The sequence below is a fragment of the Ascaphus truei genome, chromosome 13 (genome assembly GCF_040206685.1).
Source record: "Ascaphus truei isolate aAscTru1 chromosome 13, aAscTru1.hap1, whole genome shotgun sequence".
NCBI classification, from domain to species: Eukaryota; Metazoa; Chordata; class Amphibia; order Anura; family Ascaphidae; genus Ascaphus; species Ascaphus truei.
The window spans coordinates 5,242,360-5,264,629 of NC_134495.1; the positions used below are offsets into that span (position 1 = coordinate 5,242,360).

At 49.1% G+C, this 22,270-nt stretch overlaps 1 protein-coding gene across 2 annotated transcripts in view; it reads left to right on the forward strand.

Annotated features, from left to right (window-relative positions):
- The window catches only part of NAA25 (N-alpha-acetyltransferase 25, NatB auxiliary subunit), a 52,604-nt gene that overhangs the window by 15,584 nt on the left and 14,750 nt on the right, over positions 1-22,270 (forward strand). For both annotated transcript variants that reach the window (XR_012787704.1, XM_075568144.1), the window contains exons 4-18: positions 2,430-2,548; positions 3,908-3,982; positions 5,098-5,205; positions 5,614-5,692; positions 6,082-6,193; positions 8,491-8,580; positions 9,321-9,490; positions 9,741-9,853; positions 11,498-11,705; positions 12,340-12,429; positions 13,016-13,196; positions 14,810-14,909; positions 15,256-15,407; positions 20,420-20,545; positions 21,353-21,596. Coding sequence is in view for 1 of the 2 variants with exons in the window: in XM_075568144.1 (XP_075424259.1) it covers positions 2,430-2,548; positions 3,908-3,982; positions 5,098-5,205; positions 5,614-5,692; positions 6,082-6,193; positions 8,491-8,580; positions 9,321-9,490; positions 9,741-9,853; positions 11,498-11,705; positions 12,340-12,429; positions 13,016-13,196; positions 14,810-14,909; positions 15,256-15,407; positions 20,420-20,545; positions 21,353-21,596 (1,967 nt within the window). In the remaining variant the exon portion in view is untranslated. The remainder of the gene's footprint in view (positions 1-2,429; positions 2,549-3,907; positions 3,983-5,097; positions 5,206-5,613; positions 5,693-6,081; positions 6,194-8,490; positions 8,581-9,320; positions 9,491-9,740; positions 9,854-11,497; positions 11,706-12,339; positions 12,430-13,015; positions 13,197-14,809; positions 14,910-15,255; positions 15,408-20,419; positions 20,546-21,352; positions 21,597-22,270) is intronic.

Here is a 22,270-nt window from a genome sequence, read left to right on the forward strand (position 1 = left end):
GTATCTGGCTATATAATACGCCGTTAGCTGTAGCACTGAGGCTTCTGGCATTTTGCTGTCAGAGACCTGAGCGTGCAGCACCGTGCGACACTCCGCTTCATATTCTTCAACCCTGTCCTCCTCTCATCTGGAGATGTGTGAACCAGTCCCGAATTTGCCTATGGACAAAATCAGTGCTAAATTGCCTTCATGTCTGGCAGTGTGAGCGTTTAAAAAGAATGATCCAGCCATTGCCGGTGTTTGGGGCACATTGGAATAGGGTATTGGCTGGATGTAGCCTGCTTGAATGCACCGTAATAACGAAGAGTCATTTCTCAAAGTCTTTTGGCTGCAAAACTGGGGCAGCAATTTGCACGAGATGTATCCAGGTGGAAATCCGATTTGGTTAAATGGAAATGTTGATCCTCGCTAAATGTGGTGCAGTGTTTATTCTGCAGCTGGAAGCCGCCACGTCGCGTAACCTGTCAAAGCTGCATCAAACCGTGTGCCGGGTGCCCGGTGCCTGCTGCAGGAACAAGAACCGCCCCGCTAGCTGTCTTGGCGCACAATGTGCCGCCGCGTTGCTCGCCCAGATTTTCTAAATACAAGAAAATTGTGTTTAGAACTGGCAACGTATATCTATCCTATGTATGTATGTAATGTATATCTCTCTGCGGGTTTGATGCAGCTATGCAGGTCGGGAAGTGTAGTGTGTGAATCGCACCGAGCAGCTCTTCTCATTGCTCTATATAAAGAAACTGAGCACACTATATACGCTTGCTAGATGTTTAAGACCTAATTTTTAATTTTTTTAAGTACTGTACTCGGCTTTGATTGCTTTTGCAATAAGTTCACACAAATAAAGGTGGGGAGGGATGTACGTAAGAGAGAAAGTTAAATAGAGAGGGGGTGGTCCGGGATTTCTCAGATCGGTGGTACAGTTATGCTGGTGCGAAATGACAAATGTGCATATTTCCAGCTCGGGTGGGCCGGCGCCTGGTACACGCTACTCCAGGGGAACGGAAGGGCCCTAGGACCGCTGACCGGTGACTGATTCTAAGTACCTGTGGCTTAGTCAGTGGCCATCAGCTGCCCTTTGTGGGAGAGAGGTGGCCCGAAAAGGCTGCTGTTGCTCCTTGGAGATTTAAAGCCGAACAGAGTCGTCGCCCAGTGTTTGGCAGCTGAGCCTCGGGTGCCGTGGTATATGAGCCACGGCTTCCACACCCGCTGGAATTTGGAACAGGAATCCCTCAAAATGTCTCCGTTTGGAGAATGGACCATATTCTGTTTTGAATGTACCCCATAGCGGGAAGCCTGGTTTCTTCCAGTGTAGGGTGTTGGCGCATCTAATCACCATCACTATGTTTGAGATTAATATATTTACGTGTTGATAAAAGGTATGGGAGGACATGTTCCTTCCGCGCGACCAAGGGTTTAGTCTCCATGTGGTACATAGTACCTAGGGCTACCTTTAGGGCATGACCACAGCACGTGTAGGAAGTCCGCCCGACGTCCGCATCCCCTAGGGCACATGGAGGCGGTCCCGGGGAACATCCTCGAGAGCTACACTGGGGTTAAGTACCATCAGTATAGGACCTCTTTATAAGCGTTTTCTTTGATGCTCGTACAGATAAACCTCAAAGATGTCCCCCCCCCCCCTTATTCCACGGGGTCCAATACCCTATTGTCCGATTCCCACTTGGCTAAACTTGCTAGTTTCCTGTGTGCCATTGAGAACAATAGATGCATAAAATAGGGCTGTTCTCTTTGACTGGTTGAGGAGCTTTGTCTCAACTCTCCATGAGTGCGAGCGAAACCTCGCAGCTGTAAGTAGCGAACGCTTTCTCCTCTGCCCAAGTCATGTTCAGCAGATAGACCGAAACGATTTTAGGTCTGTAGTTTGCTATTAGATCTCTTAATCTAACCACACCTCTATGTACCCATTCCTTAAAAAAATCTTTTCTCTTACTACTTTGCGATACCAAATTTCGTTCGGGTGTAGGAGGATCACCTCCAATTCCACCCATCTCCCGAGGATGGAGCCCAGACCTAATCTTTTGATGCACTTTAATACCAAACTATAGGAGTTCTGATAACAGGAAGTTAAAGGCAATGTTGAGTGAGATTCCCTATAAACTACGCATTCAATGTCCAGCGGTTCTCAGACTGGTCAGCGGATCACGATTAGTCCCCAAAATCTGTTGTGGTCCTGCAGCCCCTCAAAACTAAATTCATTAGACTCTCCTCCCGCCTTGTATGTCCCTTTCTATCGATGCCTGCACAGCCGTGCTGGATGGAGACCTGGTTTATTATGCGCTGCTTTTCAGACTGGTTTAAAACCCACATGTGCACACACACACCGAGACTTGTTAATAGGAACACTTGTGCTGTCCTCACACTTATATAAAGTAAACCGTTTCACTTATAACATTATTCTACTTCCTTCCTAGCGGAATTAGTTACTAAGCTGTACGAGGCAGCTGTGAAGAAGGTCCCCAGTAGCGAGGAGTATCATTCTCACCTCTTCATGGCTTACGCCAGAGTGGGCGAATACAAGAAAATGCAGCAGGTAAGTAACCCACCTGTCCTGCTCTGGGCAGCTAGAAGAAACAATGTCACTTACAGCTCTTAACGGGGTGGGAAGTGAAATCGAATGACGAAGGGAGAAGTCGAGGATTTGGGCTACAAACCCCCACCTAGAATACGGGAATAATGGCGCTGCAGTGTCAGCCACTGTAGAGGAAAGGGGCCTGGAGTCATTGCTTTGTTTCATTGCCTACTGGAATTGATGGAGGAAACCAGGAGAATGCTGGGGTGTATAGTAACAGACATTGGCAGCATCAGAGGAGCTGATGGATCATTGGTAGGGCCTCATCTAGAGGGCGAGGTTCGGTTCTGGACACCACATCTCCTCCGGAAGAACGTAAATACATTGAAGATGGTGCTAATAAGGGCAGCTGAAATGGTGCATGGTCTAGCAGGGGGTTCTCAACTCCAGTCCTCAAGGGTCACCAACAGGTGAGGTTATAAGGCTATCCTTGCTTCAGCACAGGTGGCTTGGTCAATGACCGCACCACCTCTGCTGAAGCAGGGTATTTATTAAACGTGACCTGTTTGTGGCCCTCGAAGACTGGAGTTGGCCAGCCCTGGTCTAAAGCATAAGTCTGATCAGGGCAGGGGAGGGGTTTGATGAAGAAGTAGATCAAGCGGTTCCGCCAGGTAAAGGAGGGCAGGAGATTTCCGAGAGAGCTGCTAGAAATAGCGGTCATGCTCGGGAAATGTGAGGCAGTGCTACTTCGTTGAAAGGGGTCAAATCGTGGCACAGCCTCTCAACAGACACGGCGAAGCAAAATACAGTAAAGAATGTTAAAACTGCTGGGGTGGGCACAATGGTTTTGTAACTATGAAAGCGGCGAGGATTTAATACACTGTGAGATACCTGGGAGAAGGCGTAGTACCGTGATAATGTCACAGGTTTTGTAACTATGAAAGCGGCGAGGATTTAATACACTGATATACCTGGGAGAAGGCGTAGCACCGTGATAATGTCACAGGTTTTGTAACTATGAAAGCGGCGAGGATTTTAATACACTGAGATACCTGGGAGAAGGCGTAGCACTGTGATAATGTCACAGGTTTTTAAGTGGGTGACATACGGCTTGAATATTGGTGTCTGTTTTATGTGTCCTTGGGCAAATCACTTTAATCTCCTCATTCTTCAGGCACCCAAAAAAGTTAAATTGCAAGATGTACAGTGCCGGTGCTTAAAAACCTCCATGCACAGCACTGGGTACACTGCAGAGCCGTATAGGGGGAAAAGTAGTCATGTTTGTAATTATCCTGCCTATGATCTTTCAGAGTGAGAAATCCTTTTCTGTGGCTGGGGTTGGGTTGCTGGAGATTAAGTGTTGCCTGTCTTGTGTTGCAGGCTGGAATGGCACTTTATAAAATTGTTCCCAAAAATCCCTATTACTTCTGGTCTGTGATGAGCCTGATAATGCAGGTAAGTTAGAAGCAAGGACACGGTTTGATGCATTTTCAGATGTCCAACCTTTTTAATGCATCAAGTGACATGCAGGAATGGCAAATTACAACTGTTATGCTATATACAGGTAGAGACCCGCTTAACTTATTTTGGTGTCGCAACAAAGTAGAAAGCATTCTGCCCTGCAACATCTTCTATACTATTTTAAGGGCCACTCGCAGGTTTAGTAATAACTGGAGGCTTAAACCAGCTCACAAATTGGACTATGCAATACATCATATTAGTTTGGGGTCTAGCTAGGTGCTTGTATCCAAGAAAACACTGCAGAGAAGGGTTGCACACACTGCACGCTGCCCCTGCTATTTACACATCATTTAACCAGGGTATATCTTTATAGTGTTTGGGTGGGCTGTAGGATGTGACACTAATACACGTGGCGGTGGGAACGCGCGTCCACAGCCACTATGGAGAAAGGCGCAGATTTGTCCGAGTACTGTAACGGATTCGTGCTGCATGCACAAATCTCTGACCCGGACAGCTCGCAAGGGGAATAAGTCATCGCTAACCTCGGAAATCCCCAAACAGGGGGCAAATAAACGCAAAGATCTGTGAGATCTGCACTGTGGCGAACAGGCCCCCGCAGAGAGACGCGCTATAAATGCCAGGGCACTAAGAACTGTTTGTTGACCTTTGGTGGAAAATGAACTTGGCGCCTATATAGTGACAGCGTGGCTCCTATGTAATTGCTACAATGATCTACTGAATCCTGATGAAGGTCCCTTGTGGGCTGTAAACTGGAACCAGGAATAAATTGTAATCCATAATTATTTTGGGTCTGTTGGACTATAAACTCCCATTGCATTTATACAATCGCCCACATTGAGCGATTTAACGAGTTCTCTGAAGGATCCGGAAACATTTAGGCGTAAAAGGGCCACAAGCTTCTTGTAATATCATTTTAATGCATCTTAGAGCTAAAACTACTATATTTCAACTTCCCTTCCCCTTATTCCCATAATTATCTCTTTATTGGGATACCTGATGAAGTTGAATTGTATATTTAAGAAAGTCATAAAGTGATATTTTCTTAGTGTTCCCAAAACGTCATTTCCATTTCTCTGCGTCCCTTTCAGTCTATTTCAGCACAAGATGAGAATCTTTCAAAAACCATGTTTTTGCCGTTGGCGGAAAGGATGGTGGAAAAAATGGTGAAAGAGGACAAAATCGAAGCAGAAGCCGAGGTATTGCACATGTGCGCACTTATCGCCGGGTTTCCCCGATGTTAGGAATTAAATGTCTCCAAACCCCCCTGTTCCCCCGGCTGTGCGGTCACTCCAATGCATCTCTTAATCTCTAGTTTCTGAGGTTACCATGTTATCCTTTAGACCAGTGGTGGCCACATCCAGACCTCGAGCCACCAACAGGCCAGGTTTTCAGGATATCCCTGCTTCAGCACAGGTGGCTCAATCAAAGACTGCACAACCTGTGCTGAAGCAGTGATATCCTGAAAACCTAACTTGGTGGTGGCCCTTAAACTATTATTCCAATAATCGCCGTGCCGGTGTTTGCGTTTATGGGAACGTGGCGTGCTCCCATCGCCGCGGCCTGTGGCTACGGCTCCGCGTGACTGATTCCGTGTTCCGCTGCAGGTTGAACTTTACTACATGATTCTGGAACGTTTGGGTAAACACGAGGAGGCCTTGGAGGTGATCAGAGGCAAGCTAGGAGGTACACAATTACTCAACCTGGCTGAAGCTTAACCTGTCGGCTGCTTAAGACGCGCTCTCTCCCCGCCCGTGCGCTCTCTCCCCGCCCGCGCGCTCTCTCCCCACCCGCGAGCATTGTGCTTCAACACTAACCAAGAAAAATTTATTTAATATTCAGACTCCAAGTACAATAACTAATCCCTGGTTAAAAATAGTGACAGACGCAGACGCAGACGCAGACGCAGACACCGACAGCTCAGTAGCACATTATTTTTCTGCTGTGTATTTCCGTTTTCTCTGTCAGTAATGGGATACGATTTTGAAACTATACACATTGTTAGATGGGGTTACGGTAGACGTGAGGGGGTTACGTATGGCTTGGTCTTAACTTCTGTATCTGTTGCTACCCAGAGAAGTTAACCAGCGAGCTGCAGAGTCGCGAGAACAAATGTATGGCCATGTACAAGAAGCTCAGCAAGTGGCCGGAGTGCAACGCGCTGTCTAGGAGGCTGTTACTGCACAAGTGAGTGTGGCTCTTGGCTTGTACAGCACAGTATGCAGAGCAGTGTGTCCCCCTCCCCCCCCCACACCCCGCATGCATATATCAATGTCTTAAAGAGCCATAATATTAAGGCGTTGTCCCCCCCTACCTGGCTGATGAATCAGGGGGGGTGTCTGTGCTGATCAGCATTAATTTCAGCTTTTGGGGACCCCTGTTTCCTGAGATACATGCCTGTGCCCTTTCTGTCTCTTCCCCCTGTCCCCCCACCCTCCCCCAGTCCACCCCAGGGGAAACAAAATGGCTGTTTAAATTCCCGCACGTAATACGGTCAAGTTTTCTATGGGCCCATGTGACGATGGGGATGTGTACGTGCCGGCGCTACCTTTCCATGTAAGTGTCTCAGGAACCAGCTGGTGCCGGGACCCCCTGCTTCTGTAAGGGAATCAAACTGGCACCCTTCCAATATGCAAGCTAGCGCGTGCGGAGGTATTTGTGAAGGGTGGGGTGGGGGGAGACGCCGGGGGGCTGTTTGTGAGGGGGGGGAGGGGAGACGCCGGGGGGCTGTCTGTTAACCTGTCAACCTGCACTGCATGGTTCTCTTAGAATGTTCCGTACGCAGGCGGTACTAGAACCAAGCTAAAATGTGACCGTGCCACCTCTCCCTATGCCCCTCTACCACCGTTTGCTGTTCTGGTCTCACCAGCTCTAACCTCAAACACTTCTATGGAGGAACAGAAATGATAGACGGCACTCACGGTCAGAATAATATAGTTATGCTAAATGCAGGGTGCACAGGAACATAAGAAGGACCCCATATCCTCCCACATAATAACCAACACAGCTAATGGTTCCTGCACGCTCTGACTATAGGAAAAGTAGCAACAAGTGGGAAATGCCAAATCAAATGAATATTTAATAAATGCACAAGTTATATACAAGGAGCAAAGTGACACCAACACAATATAACAAAACGCACTAAAAAATAGAAAAAATCTGGGAAAATGTGGCAGTGAAGCAAAAAAAGGGGGGGGGGGGAAGGTGAACACATTGGGGGATAAACAGGGGGGCAACTTTTCGGGGACAAGCCCCTTCCTCGGGCCTGTTCCCCCTTGTCCCTAAAGGAACAAGAGGTACTTCCCTTACCCCAGTACCCCTAAAACAATGAACAAAATAAGCCCTAATTAACTAAGCAACAAAAGATAATCTAACAAGCAAAAAGTGCTACGGTGCAGTGTGTACTGGCAGCAAAGCAGGCGAATGTGAGGCGCGTTCACAATAATGCAACATCACACCACAGGGTACAGAGCAGCAAAGCAGGCGAATGTGAGGCGAGTACACAATAATGCAACATCACACCACAGGGTACAGAGCAGCAAAGCAGGCGAATGTGAGGCGAGTACACAATAATGCAACATCACACCACAGGGTACAGAGCAGCAAAGCAGGCGAATGTGAGGCGAGTACACAATAATGCAACATCACACCACAGGGTACAGAGCAGCAAAGCAGGCGAATGTGAGGCGAGTACACAATAATGCAACATCACACCACAGGGTACAGAGCAGCAAAGCAGGCGAATGTGAGGCGAGTACACAATAATGCAACATCACACCACAGGGTACAGAGCAGCAAAGCAGGAGAATGTGAGGCGAGTACACAATAATGCAACATCACACCACAGGGTACAGAGCAGAAAAGCAGGAGAGTGTGAGGTGAGTACACAATAATGCAACATCACACCACAGGGTACAGAGCAGCAATAGTAGTCTCCAGCTCCCTCCTCTCCTGCTGGAAATGGGGCTGCCGTGTGGGTCTCTCTGGAGCATGGTATAGGTGCGCCATCTGACTTATATGGAGGCGCTCATTTGTGAACCAAGTTAGCTTGTGGGGATCCGAAGCAATTTCTTTCATTAATGTCCCACCTGCCGGCGACTGGCAAAAAGGAAGAGAGATTAACAATGGAGAGGGAAGAGACGGGGAGAGGAGAGGGAAGAGACGGGGGAGAGGAGAGGGACTTGCAGTGTACAGGGAAGGCCGCCGGTGGTGCTGGCTCTTTGCCATATAGTTTGAATACTCTCCACCATAGCGAATATCCCACAATACATTCTCCCCTGGAGTGTGCATGGGTCGGATGCCGGGATGGATCGGATGCCGGGATGGATCGGATGCCGGGATGCGCGGAGCTCCTGGTTATGCCCATTGCAGTTAATGCGGGATCAGGCTCTGGCCCCCGTGTTGGCGCTCCCTGTTACACGTGTGAGAGGGGGCTGCCGATTTACTGTACCCGTTTTCATTGTTTATTTCTCTCTTTGTTTTAGCTCAGATGATTGGCAGTTCTACATCTCTTACTTTGATTCAGCTTTTCATCTTCTTGATGAAGCTTGGACTCCTCCAGCAGAAGGGCTAATGTAAGTTACTGTGTGTGTCTGTGTGTGTGTCTGTGTGTCTGTGTGTGTGTGTGTCTGTGTGTGTGTGTGTGTCTGTCTGTGTGTCTGTCTGTGTGTCTGTCTGTGTGTCTGTCTGTGTGTCTGTCTGTGTGTCTGTCTGTGTGTCTGCGCAAGACTTTAATAGAAGTAGATGAAGTTGAAAGCTGCTTCCCTGGTCAACAATTATGTATTTATAAAATGTTTTTACCAGGAAGTAACACAGTGAGCGTTACTTCTCGTTTTCACGCATGTCCTGGGCACAGTTATAACAGTACGTGGTAACATTACAAGAACAGGGTTACACAGTCAATTCAGACATTTCATGGACAGATAGTTGGAAAATTGGGTGCAGGGGATAAAGGGCTGGGGAGTTTCAGATTGAAATAGAGAAGCTTTAACATCAGCTAGCGACTGACACCCTTTAGCGACTGACACCCTTTAGCGACTGACACCCTTTAGCGACTGACACCCTTTAGCGACTGACACCCTTTAGCTGCGCCAATGGATGTCCGCCTTTCGGGTGACACAGATGAGCAGTGTCTGACTTGATATTCAAAGGTCAAGAAAGGGTATACATGGACGAGGACACTCTAGCTTTACTAAGGTGTGCAGTACAGAGCAGAAACCTGGAGGGTGAGTCACCGTACTACAAGCAACCTTGGAGGGTCGCTCTTGGTGTTTTTTACTCGCGTTTCATGGCTTGTTTATCCTTTTCCACACAGGTCACTGGAAGGAGATTTGGACTACTCTGTAGAGCAGACAGTGAAGTTTGTCGAAGATCAGATACTCGCTGAATCCAAGAGCCAACGGCAACTGCGAGGGCCACATCTGGCCAAGCTGGAACTGATTCAACGCCTGCGACAGCGAGGGTGTAACGATGAACACAAGCTGGGTAAGAAGTGTTCAGAATACATGCTAATCTCTATCTTCAGCACAGGTGGGGCAGTTTTCGACTGAGCTACCTATGCTGAAGCAGGGATATCCTTAAACACTGACCTGTTGGGGGGGTCTTGAGGACTGGAATTGGCGCTCCTGCTTATAGAACTCCTCTCTTGACCCCTTGTTGCCAGAGGGGCCTGTGCATGCTTCTGAATTTTACACCATCTTGTACGATTGTTAAAACCTTGTTGTCCTCTCTGCAGGTGAACCAGAAGATCTGATGTTCCAGTACTTCGTCAAGTTTGGGGACAAGCCGTGCTGTTTCACTGACCTTAAAGTTTTTTCCGATCTCCTTTTTCCCAGCCAGCACACCAATGTAAGTACCAACGCCTCTGCTAGTAACGGAGCAGTAATGTAATGTACTGGGCAGGGGTCTCCTGGTGCACACCGGTCATCCACATGGTAGGTGCCTGCTCGGACCTTTCTGGTTTGGCATCTTGGTCTCCCAACCCCACTCACCGCATGGAACCCATGAGGTCAAAATAGCCAACCACGGATACAGGGGGAAATTACTACTTTGAAGTGTGTGTGTGTGTGTGTGTACCCTCCTCGATGCAGGTAGGTTGTTCCCTGGTGGACACACACTGGCCGCAGGGTCAGGCTTACTGTGGCCTGGGAGGAGAGGAGGGGACAATGGCCGCAGGATCAGGCTCACTGTGGCCTGGGGGGGGGAGGGGCGGGGGACACACTGGCCGCAGGGTCAGGCTCACTGTGGCCTGGGGGACGACGACACTGGCCGCAGGGTCAGGTTCACTGTGGCCTGGGGGACGACGACACACTGGCCGCAGGGTCAGGCTCACTGTGGCCTGGGGGGGGACACACTGGCTGCAGGGTCAGGTTCACTGTGGCCTGGGGGGGGGGGGGGGGGACACTGGCCGCAGGGTCAGGCTCACTGTGGCCTGGGGGGGGGGGGACACTGGCCGCAGGGTCAGGCTTACTGTGGCCTGGGGGGGGGGGGACACTGGCCACAGGGTCAGGCTCACTGTGGCCTGGGGGGGGGGACACTGGCCGCAGGGTCAGGCTCACTGTGGCCTGGGGGGACACACACTGGCCGCAGGGTCAGGTTCACTGTGGCCTGGGGGGACACTGGCCACAGGGTCAGGCTTACTGTGGCCTGAAGACGTTGCACATTTCTGTTGGTGACATATTTGTAGTTTTTGGTTAAACACTGGCACAACATAACTGAAATATCCTGTGCCCCCGGGGGTCGGGACCCCTGGTTTGGATAACGGGGATTGCTACTTTAATGTAAGTTCCCGGGCAGTTCTCTTCCATCTGGTACAGAGCCAGTCTCGGGGTGTGTGTGTGCCCATTAGTGCTATTTTACTTGCGGTGCAAGGTTTCTGTTCCCTTTGTTGTGGCCACTTCCAGCTGCACGCGGCAAAGCCGGAAACCAACCTCACACTTCGGGCCAAAAGGTCAAAAAAGCTGTCTGTGAGCAGGGTTACTGGCTCTGCACTTCTGTAACCCAGGTGGTGCTGAAAAGCTGTGTAATGCGGCAGCATACGCTTATGGGGATCAGTGTTAAAATGGATTCTGGGAAATTACATGCAGATGAGCAGACAGTGTCACCTTTTGGTTCAGGTCGAAACTGCTGTCTGTGAGTAGGGTTACTGGCTCTGCACTTTAACCCAGGCTGTGTAATGCGGTACGCAGAAGCTTATTAGGGGTCCATGTTAAAATGGATTTGACATGAAAGCTGACACTATATACTGTACTCATTTGCATGTCATTACCCAGATTCCCTTGCTGCAGTGGAAACACTATGCTAAGGGATAATGGGGAAAGGCAGGGCTGTAGACCTGTCTGTGACTTGTGAATTTGCTCACAAGTGATGTATTTGATACACAAGTAATAATAATAATAATAATAATTATAAATATATATCTGGAGGTGTGTATGCAATGGACACCTTAATACGTATAAAAGGGATTTGTGGCAAACCTGTTTCTTTTTGCAGTTTATAAACAGATTGCTGGGGTCCTTACCCCTGTCTCCTCCAGCAGAGGGCGATCTTGCACTGCCAGCTGACATCAAGGCCCTGCAGAGACACATGTGTGTAATTCAGCTGACGAGGCTGCTCGGCCTCTACCACAAGATGGACAAGCCCCAAAAGCAGGCTGCCGTCCAGGAGATCACCATGCGGTATCGGCACGGCCTGGAGTTCGGTGAGGATCACCTCTGGGGGAGTTAACACGGCAGTTCCACTTGGCTGTGATTTGTGCTGGTTTTGCAAAGAGCCGGAAACCCGTATCTGTGCACTTAGCACTTCTACTGTCTCACACCTTAGATTGTAAGCTCTCTGGCCCAGGAATTCCTTGTCCTATTGTACTGCTGTGTGTTATTCATTTATTGTATTCTAACGCCTTGTTCTAATGACTTTGTAAAGAGCTCTGTTTAAATAGAACATATATACATACAGGCTTGCATATATACATGTAACACTGCATCTAGCGTCACCATATGTTCCAGGCCCCTATGGCAGCAAAGTTTTATACGTGGTAGAAGACCAGCACTGTTATATTTCCAAAGCAGGGGTAAATAAGCCGACACGCGGCAGGTAATTAACCATTGGGAAGCCCCATAGCACAGTCATCACATTATGGGGTCTGGCACCACAGGGTCCCCATGCCATTGTGGCCCCCCGCTCCATTGCCACCTGGCTGCACGAGGACGACTCCTCTCCCGCTCACTAGTGATATCGTAACCACGTGATCGCAAAGTACCGGAGGGGCTGGGGCACTCTATCGCTGCCCCTCTTGCACTCCAAGGGTTAAACTAACGTGTAGTTTCCTCTCACAGGAAAGTCCTGCTTGAAAACCGAATTGCAGTTCTCCGATTACTACTGCCTGATCGCCGCGCACATGCTCCTGGATCTGTGGTTAGACGCAGGCAAGTTTGATCGTCTTCTAAGCAGCGCCTCGTAACCCGTACACCGCGCAGACACCGCGCCGATACGGTCTGCGGCCCGCCTTGTGTGCGTGACATTCATGGGAGACCTTTACCCGTTGGGTAGAAAAGGGGTTCTCCATGTACAATCTTCATTTCATGAGTAATCGCCAGCATTGGACGTAGCTATGCTGCTAGATAATATGGTTGCGTTTCATGCCTCCGTCAGTGGAGCGGTGAAAGTCACGTGACATGCAGCCGATGCCCATATAGCTGGTGATGATTTTGTACAGAAAGCTCCAAAGTGGATAGTATGGAAAAAAAACCCAACCCCCCTCTCTTTGTTCCATGTCTTCTAAATGTACATAACGTCAACATGCTTTAAAGAAAATGTCAAATAAAAATAGACAAGTACTACTTTTTTCATGCAATATGTACTGGGAAGTTATGCATGTATATACAGTACCACACACCCCACACACCACACACCAACCACCAACCAAGACCTATTGGAACAGCCATCATATTATTGACGGACGTCCCAAACAGTCTCGTCTTCTCATCTGTTTGCTCTTGTCCCTGTTTCTAGGCGAGGAGTGGGCAGTGTGGCATTGCCTGACACTCTTAGAAGAAGGCTTAAGCAACAGCCCATCCAATGCCCAGTTTAAACTGCTGCTTATCCGCATCTATTGTAAGCTGGGGGCGTTTGAGCCCGTTATGGACCTTTATTCCAGCCTCGATGCTAAACACGTTCAACATGACACTATTGGGTGAGTCGGCTGCTTTGTGCACATCACAACTTGTTCATAAGGCGGCGGTCAGTCTGACTTTAACCCCTCGGCTGCTTTGTGCACATCACAACTTGTTCGTAAGGCGGCGGTCAGTGACTTTAACCCCTCGGCTGCCTGCGGAGAGCGTAGTTTGAGTTCCGTGAAACGTTTGCTCAAAACTATGAAGTCGCCCCATCTGTTTCGAGGTGAATCGCTGGTAGTTAGCGGGGAAAGTGTCTGTATTGGTTTCCTCTGCGCTTATCCCGCCCGGTCCTTGTTAGAGCCAATAAAGGTAAGGACCGGAGAGAGATGGTGACCGAGCAAACAGAGACATCCGGAAATCCATCCCCTCCCGAGTCTCCGCTCACCGGGTTTTCATAGCCACTTTAAAAAGGATTTAAAATACTTACAGATGTTGGGTTTTGGTTAATATAAAAAAAAGGCATCAAATGTACCCTCTTAAACGTCCTGCAGGGACTGCCATCTCGCTGCTTAGTGCGGAGAGGGACTGCCATCTCGCTGCTTAGTGCGGAGAGGGACTGCCATCTCGCTGCTTAGTGCGGAGAGGGACTGCCATCTCGCTGCTTAGTGCGGAGAGGGACTGCCATCTTGCTGCTTAGTGCGGAGAGGGACTGCCATCTCGCTGCTTAATGCAGAGATTAAGGGGGAACTTGATATTCACTTAACATGCTCATGTGTAGAAGATTGGAAGTGGGATACAAATGACTATTGCCCAAGTTTACTAAGCAATCTTCTGTGAGAAGACCCCCTCCTGCCCTGTAAAGACGGGCCCCTCCTGCCCTGTAAAGACGGGCCCCTCCTGCCCTGTAAAGACGGGCCCCTCCTGCCCTGTAAAGACGGGCCCCTCCTGCCCTGTAAAGACGCCTTACAGCTCATTAACTTAAGCTGGGAAGTGTCGTCCGACATCGGAGCGGGCCTCTTGGCACAAGACTGCGTAGTAAATCTGGACTTTAATGCTTTATATTCACATCCCTGTGATGATTTGGCAAATACCAGTGCGACTTGTAGCGCGTGTGTGAAAGTTGGCTTTTCACCAGTTAACCAGCACTGGCTATTTTCTGGCCGAATGTGTGGCCTTCTTTCCATAACGGGAGAGCATGCGCATTATGCCCCGGTGCGAATGGCGAACATCTGTCTGCAAAGTGTTTTGCTGAATCGCCTGCGGTTCTCTCAGTTAGATAGTGATGTGATAGTCTGCTCCGTTGGAGGGGGCTCTTATTCCACACGGGCTGTTAGATTGAATAGCGAGGTTGCATCTTCATCTCGTTTTGCTTTTGGAATGCTAGTCTTGTCAAAGTACAGGCGTAGCCAGCGTGCACGCAGGTGGGATGGCGTCTGAGCCCCGCAGGTAATTCTAAACAATGGCCGCTTCTCCCCCTGGCATGTCTGCGACTGTCCCACTGCAACGCGCCTGCAGGATTACAATGTTGGTTACGCCTGTAACATCAGAGAGGGCGTGGCGAGATGAATTATTCTTTCCCTCTCCGGCAACAACCGGCTTTGTCACTGGAGTTTCCGGCTTAGAAAGCTCCTCAAGACCTTGTGCGGGGAAAGTTTGGGGAACGATGACCAAGCTGTGTCTTGTTTTGTAGTTACCTGCTGACGCGCTTCGCGGGGTCACTGGGCCAGTACGCAGCGGCATCGCAAGCCTGCAACTCTGCGCTCCGGTTTTTCCATTCCAACCAGAAAGATGTGAGTATAGGAACCGTTTGGCGGCCCTTCCTTGGTTACTTCCCGTTACCGATCTCCCTTACAGTGACTGTTATTTGCATCTTGTGGAAGATTAATCTTTTCCTTTTCTCTGGGAGCATTGGATCCCAGCAAATGGGCTTGTTCTGTTTATCTGTGGGGGCTAATGATGGCTCCGTATTACTTTGCACACAAAGCTCTAGTAGCTGTACTGGTCTTGGAGAAAAGCGGCGTACATGTAGGTTGTAATGCCTTTTATTGGACCAACAGTGGAGTTCTTTATAGATTAAATTGGTGTCCAGAGCTTTTTACCGACACTAAAGTAACACCTTCCTCTTGTCCTGTGCAGACCTCAGAATACATCATACAAGCTTACAAGTATGGCGCCTTTGAGAAGATTCCAGAATTCATTGCTTTTAGAAACCGGTTGAACAATTCTCTTCATTTTGCACAAGTTCGCACGGAACGCTTGCTGTTGGACCTCTTACTTGAAGCCAATATGTAAGTCGAATCTTTTCTCATCTCTTGAAGGCTGTAGGGGAAATGGCTAATACCAAGTATCAATAAGTCCCCCTCCCCGGTTGGCTGCTAAGTTAATGCTAATGCCAGGATTCACACCGTGATATTACCGTGTTGCTAAACCTGAGCGATAATGATTAGTTGGCTGCATTACAAATGTAAGTTTTCCATGTATTCCTGGATGACGTTGCCTAAGGAAGGAGAAAGATGCGTGTTTTGCTCTGGGAATCCCCACCCTGAGAGAGTATTTCTACCATCAGATGTTGGGGACGCACGGCTCTTCTAGTTTTCCAAAGGGGCCAGAAGAATATTGTAATGTAATCTTGCGTATATGTAAAGACTTAAAAAGCTATTCGGTTAACGTTTGTAGCATCTGTACCATGTATATTTGCATTACCAGCGCATAAAAGTGAGTTTCAGCGTGAAAAGGGGCACTTGGCGGTCTGAATACATACAAAGACTGTCCAAGGCCAGCCTGGGTCGGGTTTGGACCTCAAGGTAAAGAGTCCCATCCTACGGGCTTCCCCTGTGTCCCTGTCCTGTCTCAATCCAAAACGGATCATTACAAGCCCGGCATGTTCCAGAACCTATATCCCATATTCTAGCCCATATACAGCCCTTTCCCAAGCAACATTAGAGCAGACACATCCTCTGAGCAACTGTGTCTTCATCTTTGCTCTTGGCAAATTCGGTACAGTGGGAAGAGCGTGGCACGCAGTGGCAAACACGCGGACGTGCTTTGACGTGTTACTTCATAGTTACATAGTTACATACTTCGCTTCTCACCATGCTGAATAATGGGAAAAGCTGCAGGTGAAAAAATACATGTTTCCGGTGTTTTATTATTGAGAATGAGCACACACTTGGTCATCTGGCTTTTCTATGGGCTTTATATTTCTTTTTTAATTTTTTTGGTTAATGTTTGGTAGTTACCCCGCCTGGTTGACACAATCCATCTACCAGAACGGTCTAAGCCTGGCTTATAACCTCTTTATGTAACCGGCAGAACCTGTCCTTCTCCTTCCCACTGCAATGGCCGTTTGGGGAAGCATTCCTCAAACTGCAGGTCCCCGCTAGGACACCTTTCCGGTTCCCGCTCCCATATGGGGCCTGAAACGTTGTTTCTCTATGTTTGCTGATGCAATATATAAAGAATTGCATTGTGAAATTGTGAGTAGAGCTCTACTTTGTACGTCTGTCCTAGAGGAGACCTGCACTGTGTATCTCTGTCCTAGAGGAGACCTGCACTGTGTACCTCTGTCCTAGAGGAGACCTGCGCTGTGTACCTCTGTCCTAGAGGAGACCTGCACTGTGTATCTCTGTCCTAGAGGAGACCTGCGCTGTGTACCTCTGTCCTAGAGGAGACCTGCACTGTGTATCTCTGTCCTAGAGGAGACCTGCGCTGTGTACCTCTGTCCTAGAGGAGACCTGCGCTGTGTACCTCTGTCCTAGAGGAGACCTGCACTGTGTATCTCTGTCCTAGAGGAGACCTGCGCTGCGTACCTCTGTCCTAGAGGATACCTGCACTGTGTATCTCTGTCCCAGAGGAGACCTGCACAGTGTATCTCTGTCCTAGAGGATACCTGCACTGTGTATCTCTGTCCCAGAGGAGACCTGCACTGTGTATCTCTGTCCCAGAGGAGACCTGCACTGTGTATCTCTGTCCTAGAGGAGACCTGCTCTGTGTATCTCTGTCCCAGAGGAGACCTGCACTTTGTATCTCTGTCCTAGAGGAGACCTGCACTGTGTATCTCTGTCCCAGAGGAGACCTGCACTTTGTATCTCTGTCCTAGAGGAGACCTGCACTGTGTATCTCTGTCCTAGAGGAGACCTGCACTGTGTATCTCTGTCCCAGAGGAGACCTGCACTTTGTATCTCTGTCCTAGAGGAGACCTGCACTGTGTATCTCTGTCCCAGAGGAGACCTGCACTGTGTATCTCTGTCCCAGAGGAGACCTGCACTGTGTATCTCTGTCCCAGAGGAGACCTGCACTGTGTATCTCTGTCCCAGAGGAGACCTGCACTGTGTATCTCTGTCCCAGAGGAGACCTGCACTGTGTATCTCTGTCCTAGAGGAGACCTGCACCGTGTATCTCTGTCCTAGAGGAGACCTGCACTGTGTACCTCTGTCCTAGAGGAGACCTGCGCTGCGTACCTCTGTCCTAGAGGATACCTGCACTGTGTATCTCTGTCCCAGAGGAGACCTGCACAGTGTATCTCTGTCCTAGAGGATACCTGCACTGTGTATCTCTGTCACAGAGGAGACCTGCACTGTGTATCTCTGTCCTAGAGGAGACCTGCACTGTGTACCTCTGTCACAGAGGATACCTGCACTGTGTATCTCTGTCACAGAGGAGACCTGCACTGTGTATCTCTGTCCTAGAGGAGACCTGCACTGTGTACCTCTGTCACAGAGGAGACCTGCACTGTGTATCTCTGTCCCAGAGGAGACCTGCACTGTGTATCTCTGTCCCAGAGGAGACCTGCACTGTGTATCTCTGTCCTAGAGGAGACCTGCTCTGTGTATCTCTGTCCCAGAGGAGACCTGCACTTTGTATCTCTGTCCTAGAGGAGACCTGCACTGTGTATCTCTGTCCCAGAGGAGACCTGCACTTTGTATCTCTGTCCTAGAGGAGACCTGCACTGTGTATCTCTGTCCTAGAGGAGACCTGCACTGTGTATCTCTGTCCCAGAGGAGACCTGCACTTTGTATCTCTGTCCTAGAGGAGACCTGCACTGTGTATCTCTGTCCCAGAGGAGACCTGCACTGTGTATCTCTGTCCCAGAGGAGACCTGCACTGTGTATCTCTGTCCCAGAGGAGACCTGCACTGTGTATCTCTGTCCCAGAGGAGACCTGCACTGTGTATCTCTGTCCCAGAGGAGACCTGCACTGTGTATCTCTGTCCTAGAGGAGACCTGCACCGTGTATCTCTGTCCTAGAGGAGACCTGCACTGTGTACCTCTGTCCTAGAGGAGACCTGCGCTGCGTACCTCTGTCCTAGAGGATACCTGCACTGTGTATCTCTGTCCCAGAGGAGACCTGCACAGTGTATCTCTGTCCTAGAGGATACCTGCACTGTGTATCTCTGTCACAGAGGAGACCTGCACTGTGTATCTCTGTCCTAGAGGAGACCTGCACTGTGTACCTCTGTCACAGAGGAGACCTGCACTGTGTATCTCTGTCCCAGAGGAGACCTGCACTGTGTATCTCTGTCCCAGAGGAGACCTGCACTGTGTATCTCTGTCCCAGAGGAGACCTGCACTGTGTATCTCTGTCCTAGAGGAGACCTGCTCTGTGTATCTCTGTCCCAGAGGAGACCTGCACTTTGTATCTCTGTCCTAGAGGAGACCTGCACTTTGTATCTCTGTCCTAGAGGAGACCTGCACTGTGTATCTCTGTCCCAGAGGAGACCTGCACTTTGTATCTCTGTCCTAGAGGAGACCTGCACTGTGTATCTCTGTCCCAGAGGAGACCTGCACTTTGTATCTCTGTCCTAGAGGAGACCTGCACTGTGTATCTCTGTCCCAGAGGAGACCTGCACTGTGTATCTCTGTCCCAGAGGAGACCTGCACTGTGTATCTCTGTCCCAGAGGAGACCTGCACTGTGTATCTCTGTCCCAGAGGAGACCTGCACTGTGTATCTCTGTCCCAGAGGAGACCTGCACTGTGTATCTCTGTCCTAGAGGAGACCTGCACCGTGTATCTCTGTCCTAGAGGAGACCTGCACTGTGTACCTCTGTCCTAGAGGAGACCTGCACTGTGTATCTCTGTCCCAGAGGAGACCTGCACTGTGTATCTCTGTCCTAGAGGAGACCTGCACTGTGTATCTCTGTCCTAGAGGAGACCTGTACTGTGTATCTCTGTCCTAGAGGAGACCTGCACTGTGTATCTCTGTCCTAGAGGAGACCTGCACTGTGTATCTCTGTCCTAGGGGAGACCTGCACTGTGTATCTCTGTCCTAGAGGAGACCTGCACTGTGTATCTCTGTCCTAGAGGAGACCTGCACTGTGTATCCCTGTCCCAGAGGAGACCTGCACTGTGTATTCCTGTCCTAGAGGAGACCTGCACTGTGTATCCCTGTCCTAGAGGAGACCTGCACTGTGTATCCCTGTCCTAGAGGAGACCTGCACTGTGTATCCCTGTCCTAGAGGAGACCTGCACTGTGTATCCCTGTCCTAGAGGAGACCTGCACTGTGTATCTCTGTCCCAGAGGAGACCTGCACTGTGTATCTCTGTCCTAGAGGAGACCTGCACTGTGTATCTCTGTCCTAGAGGAGACCTGCACTGTGTATCTCTGTCCTAGAGGAGACCTGCACTGTGTATCTCTGTCCCAGAGGAGACCTGCACAGTGTATCTCTGTCCCAGAGGAGACCTGCACTGTGTATCTCTGTCCTAGAGGAGACCTGCACTTTGAGGATTTTGTTTGTCTATGGCAGTGTTTTTCAGCCAGGGTTCCTAGGAACCCTTGGGTTCCCCGGGCATCCCTAAAGGGTTCCCTGTAATTTTAAAATTGTACCATATAAAGAAGAATTTACCATGCATCTGATCTCAGACGCGCTATTAGAGAGGGTTGGGGTTCCTTACAATGCATCTGATCTCAGACGCGCTATTAGAGAGGGTTGGGGTTCCTTACAATGCATCTGATCTCAGACGCGCTATTAGAGAGGGTTGGGGTTCCTTACAATGCATCTGATCTCAGATGCGCTATTAGAGAAAGTTTGGGTTCCTCAGAATTTCACATAGGGTTACTTAACCAAAAAAAGGTTGGAAAGCACTGGTCTATGTTGTGTTGTCTACACAAGCAGGATTCTCCTCACCTGAAACTGTTTCCCCGCCCTTTGGACCGGTGCTATACATTTGGGAAAGAAACCGTTTACATCGATTTTTATGTAGCAATTTAGTGCTTTTGATTATTATGGTTGAACACCCAGTCTTGTAGTTCAGCCCATTTTGCTATGTACCCAACCACTGTTTTCTGTCCCATACGTCACAGTTCGAGTAGTCTAGAAGAAAGTATAAAATCCATGAGCCTGAGTCCGGAGGAGGATGACATTCCATGGAAGGACCTTCGTGACAACCGTGACCTAACCGTTCTCTTTAACTGGGATCCGAAGGACAGGTGAATGCATTAAACGGTCTTTAATCCTGTATATTCCATGTAGTGAGAACCCGGGTAACACAGTTGGCCATGCATCGGCTTCCTCACTCTGTGTATTAAATAGCAGGTAAGTCGTTTGTGCATAGCTGTAGGAGTGGAACTACTCACAGGTGGGCCCTGGTGCAGGGCAAAATAAGGTCACCCCTCTCCTTTTTCCCCTCTTCCCCCACCCGCCCCACTCAAGGCCTTGCCAGGTGGCGGAGGGAGACCACCCAGGAAGCCATTGCGAAAGTTGGACACCACTTTGGGTGGGGCTTGACTTCCGTGTTTTGGACGGGTTGCATTGGGTCTCGCCGCCTGCTGCAGAGGTAGGGCGCCAGTGGAAAGAAGATGGGGCACTGCGGAGGGTGTCCATCCGGGGCCCACCTCCCAGCCTGTTATGGTAGTTCTGCCACTGCAAAGCTGGCATCATTTTTGCCTGTCCACTAGAGGGAGCAATTGTGAAGTATTTTGTCCCAGATCCACTAAAGAATCTAGCCGCGGGCACACCCTTACTCTCGTATGAATGATGTATAGGGGAGTTATAGAGAAGTGGCCATGTGTCTTGTATCTGGTCTTGTACTTTTCACATTGTAACTCTCTCTCTGCAAATGGACTTTCTTTAAAGGGACCATTCCCCCTGCAAGTTGTGTTATTTTGTGTTTGTTCGGAGTCTGCGTAACCCCTGCCTGTTGTATGGCTGCCTAGTCCTCTGTCTTCTCCCTTCGTGAGAGTTGTAGACCTTCATGAATTTCCCTTGACTCAATAGCCGCTCTTCCCCCGGTACAGGGACGTTTCAGAAGACCACCGGAAACTGTCCCTGGAGGAAGAGAGGATCTGGCTGCTAATCCGGTCATTGACTCTAAGGTTGGTGAGTGGTCTGACCACTCTCAGCCATACGGCTGAGCCAAAGAACTCTGGGAAGGGCGTGGAGAACGGCGTTTCGTCGAAGATCGATACAATCCGAGCTTTGCTGCACCAGCTGGAAGAGGCGGTGGATTCTGGCAAGCGGTTTATCGAGAGAAAAATCCAGGTACATGGGGCAGTACAAACGGGAATCCTGATTTGTTTGGTGCTTGCTTAAAATTACAATTTAGATACATTCTATGCAGCCAATTCCGGGGTGGAAACTTGAGGCGTTCTAATGTACGTGGCGCCCTCCAAAGAGGATAAAGGTTGTTGTTGTTGTTGCCTAATTAAACAGATACATCGATGACCTTTATGTATCGAAGTCCTGCACCTTAACCACTACACTACAGCTTCCTATTGGTGACATGATATATAAAATAAATATATTACCCAGTGAGACGTTAAAAAATAAAAATGAAGCAGATTTTGCAACCAAAATATAACCCGGCAGTCTGCCTAATTTTTCTAGTTTCCTTTTCCTGCTGATTTTGTCTAAATATCCATAATTTATTTTTCAAGATTATTCAGCAGCCGTTTGGGTTTTTCTTCTATTTGCAATATGCAAGCAGTTTATTAGCAACATTTCATTCAAAATCTGTGGGTTTTTTTGTTTTGTTTTGTTTTTTAACTAAACCGGTTGTGTAGTTTAAGACTACTTGCATTTTTTTATTTTTTTGTCCGTTGTGGTGATTTTTAATGTATTAAGCTTCCTTGGGTTGCTATAGCAGCCATTTAGAAATCCACAGAACTTCCTCTTTTGAAATGGGCGGCCATATTGCGCGCCCCGGGAAGCAGGAT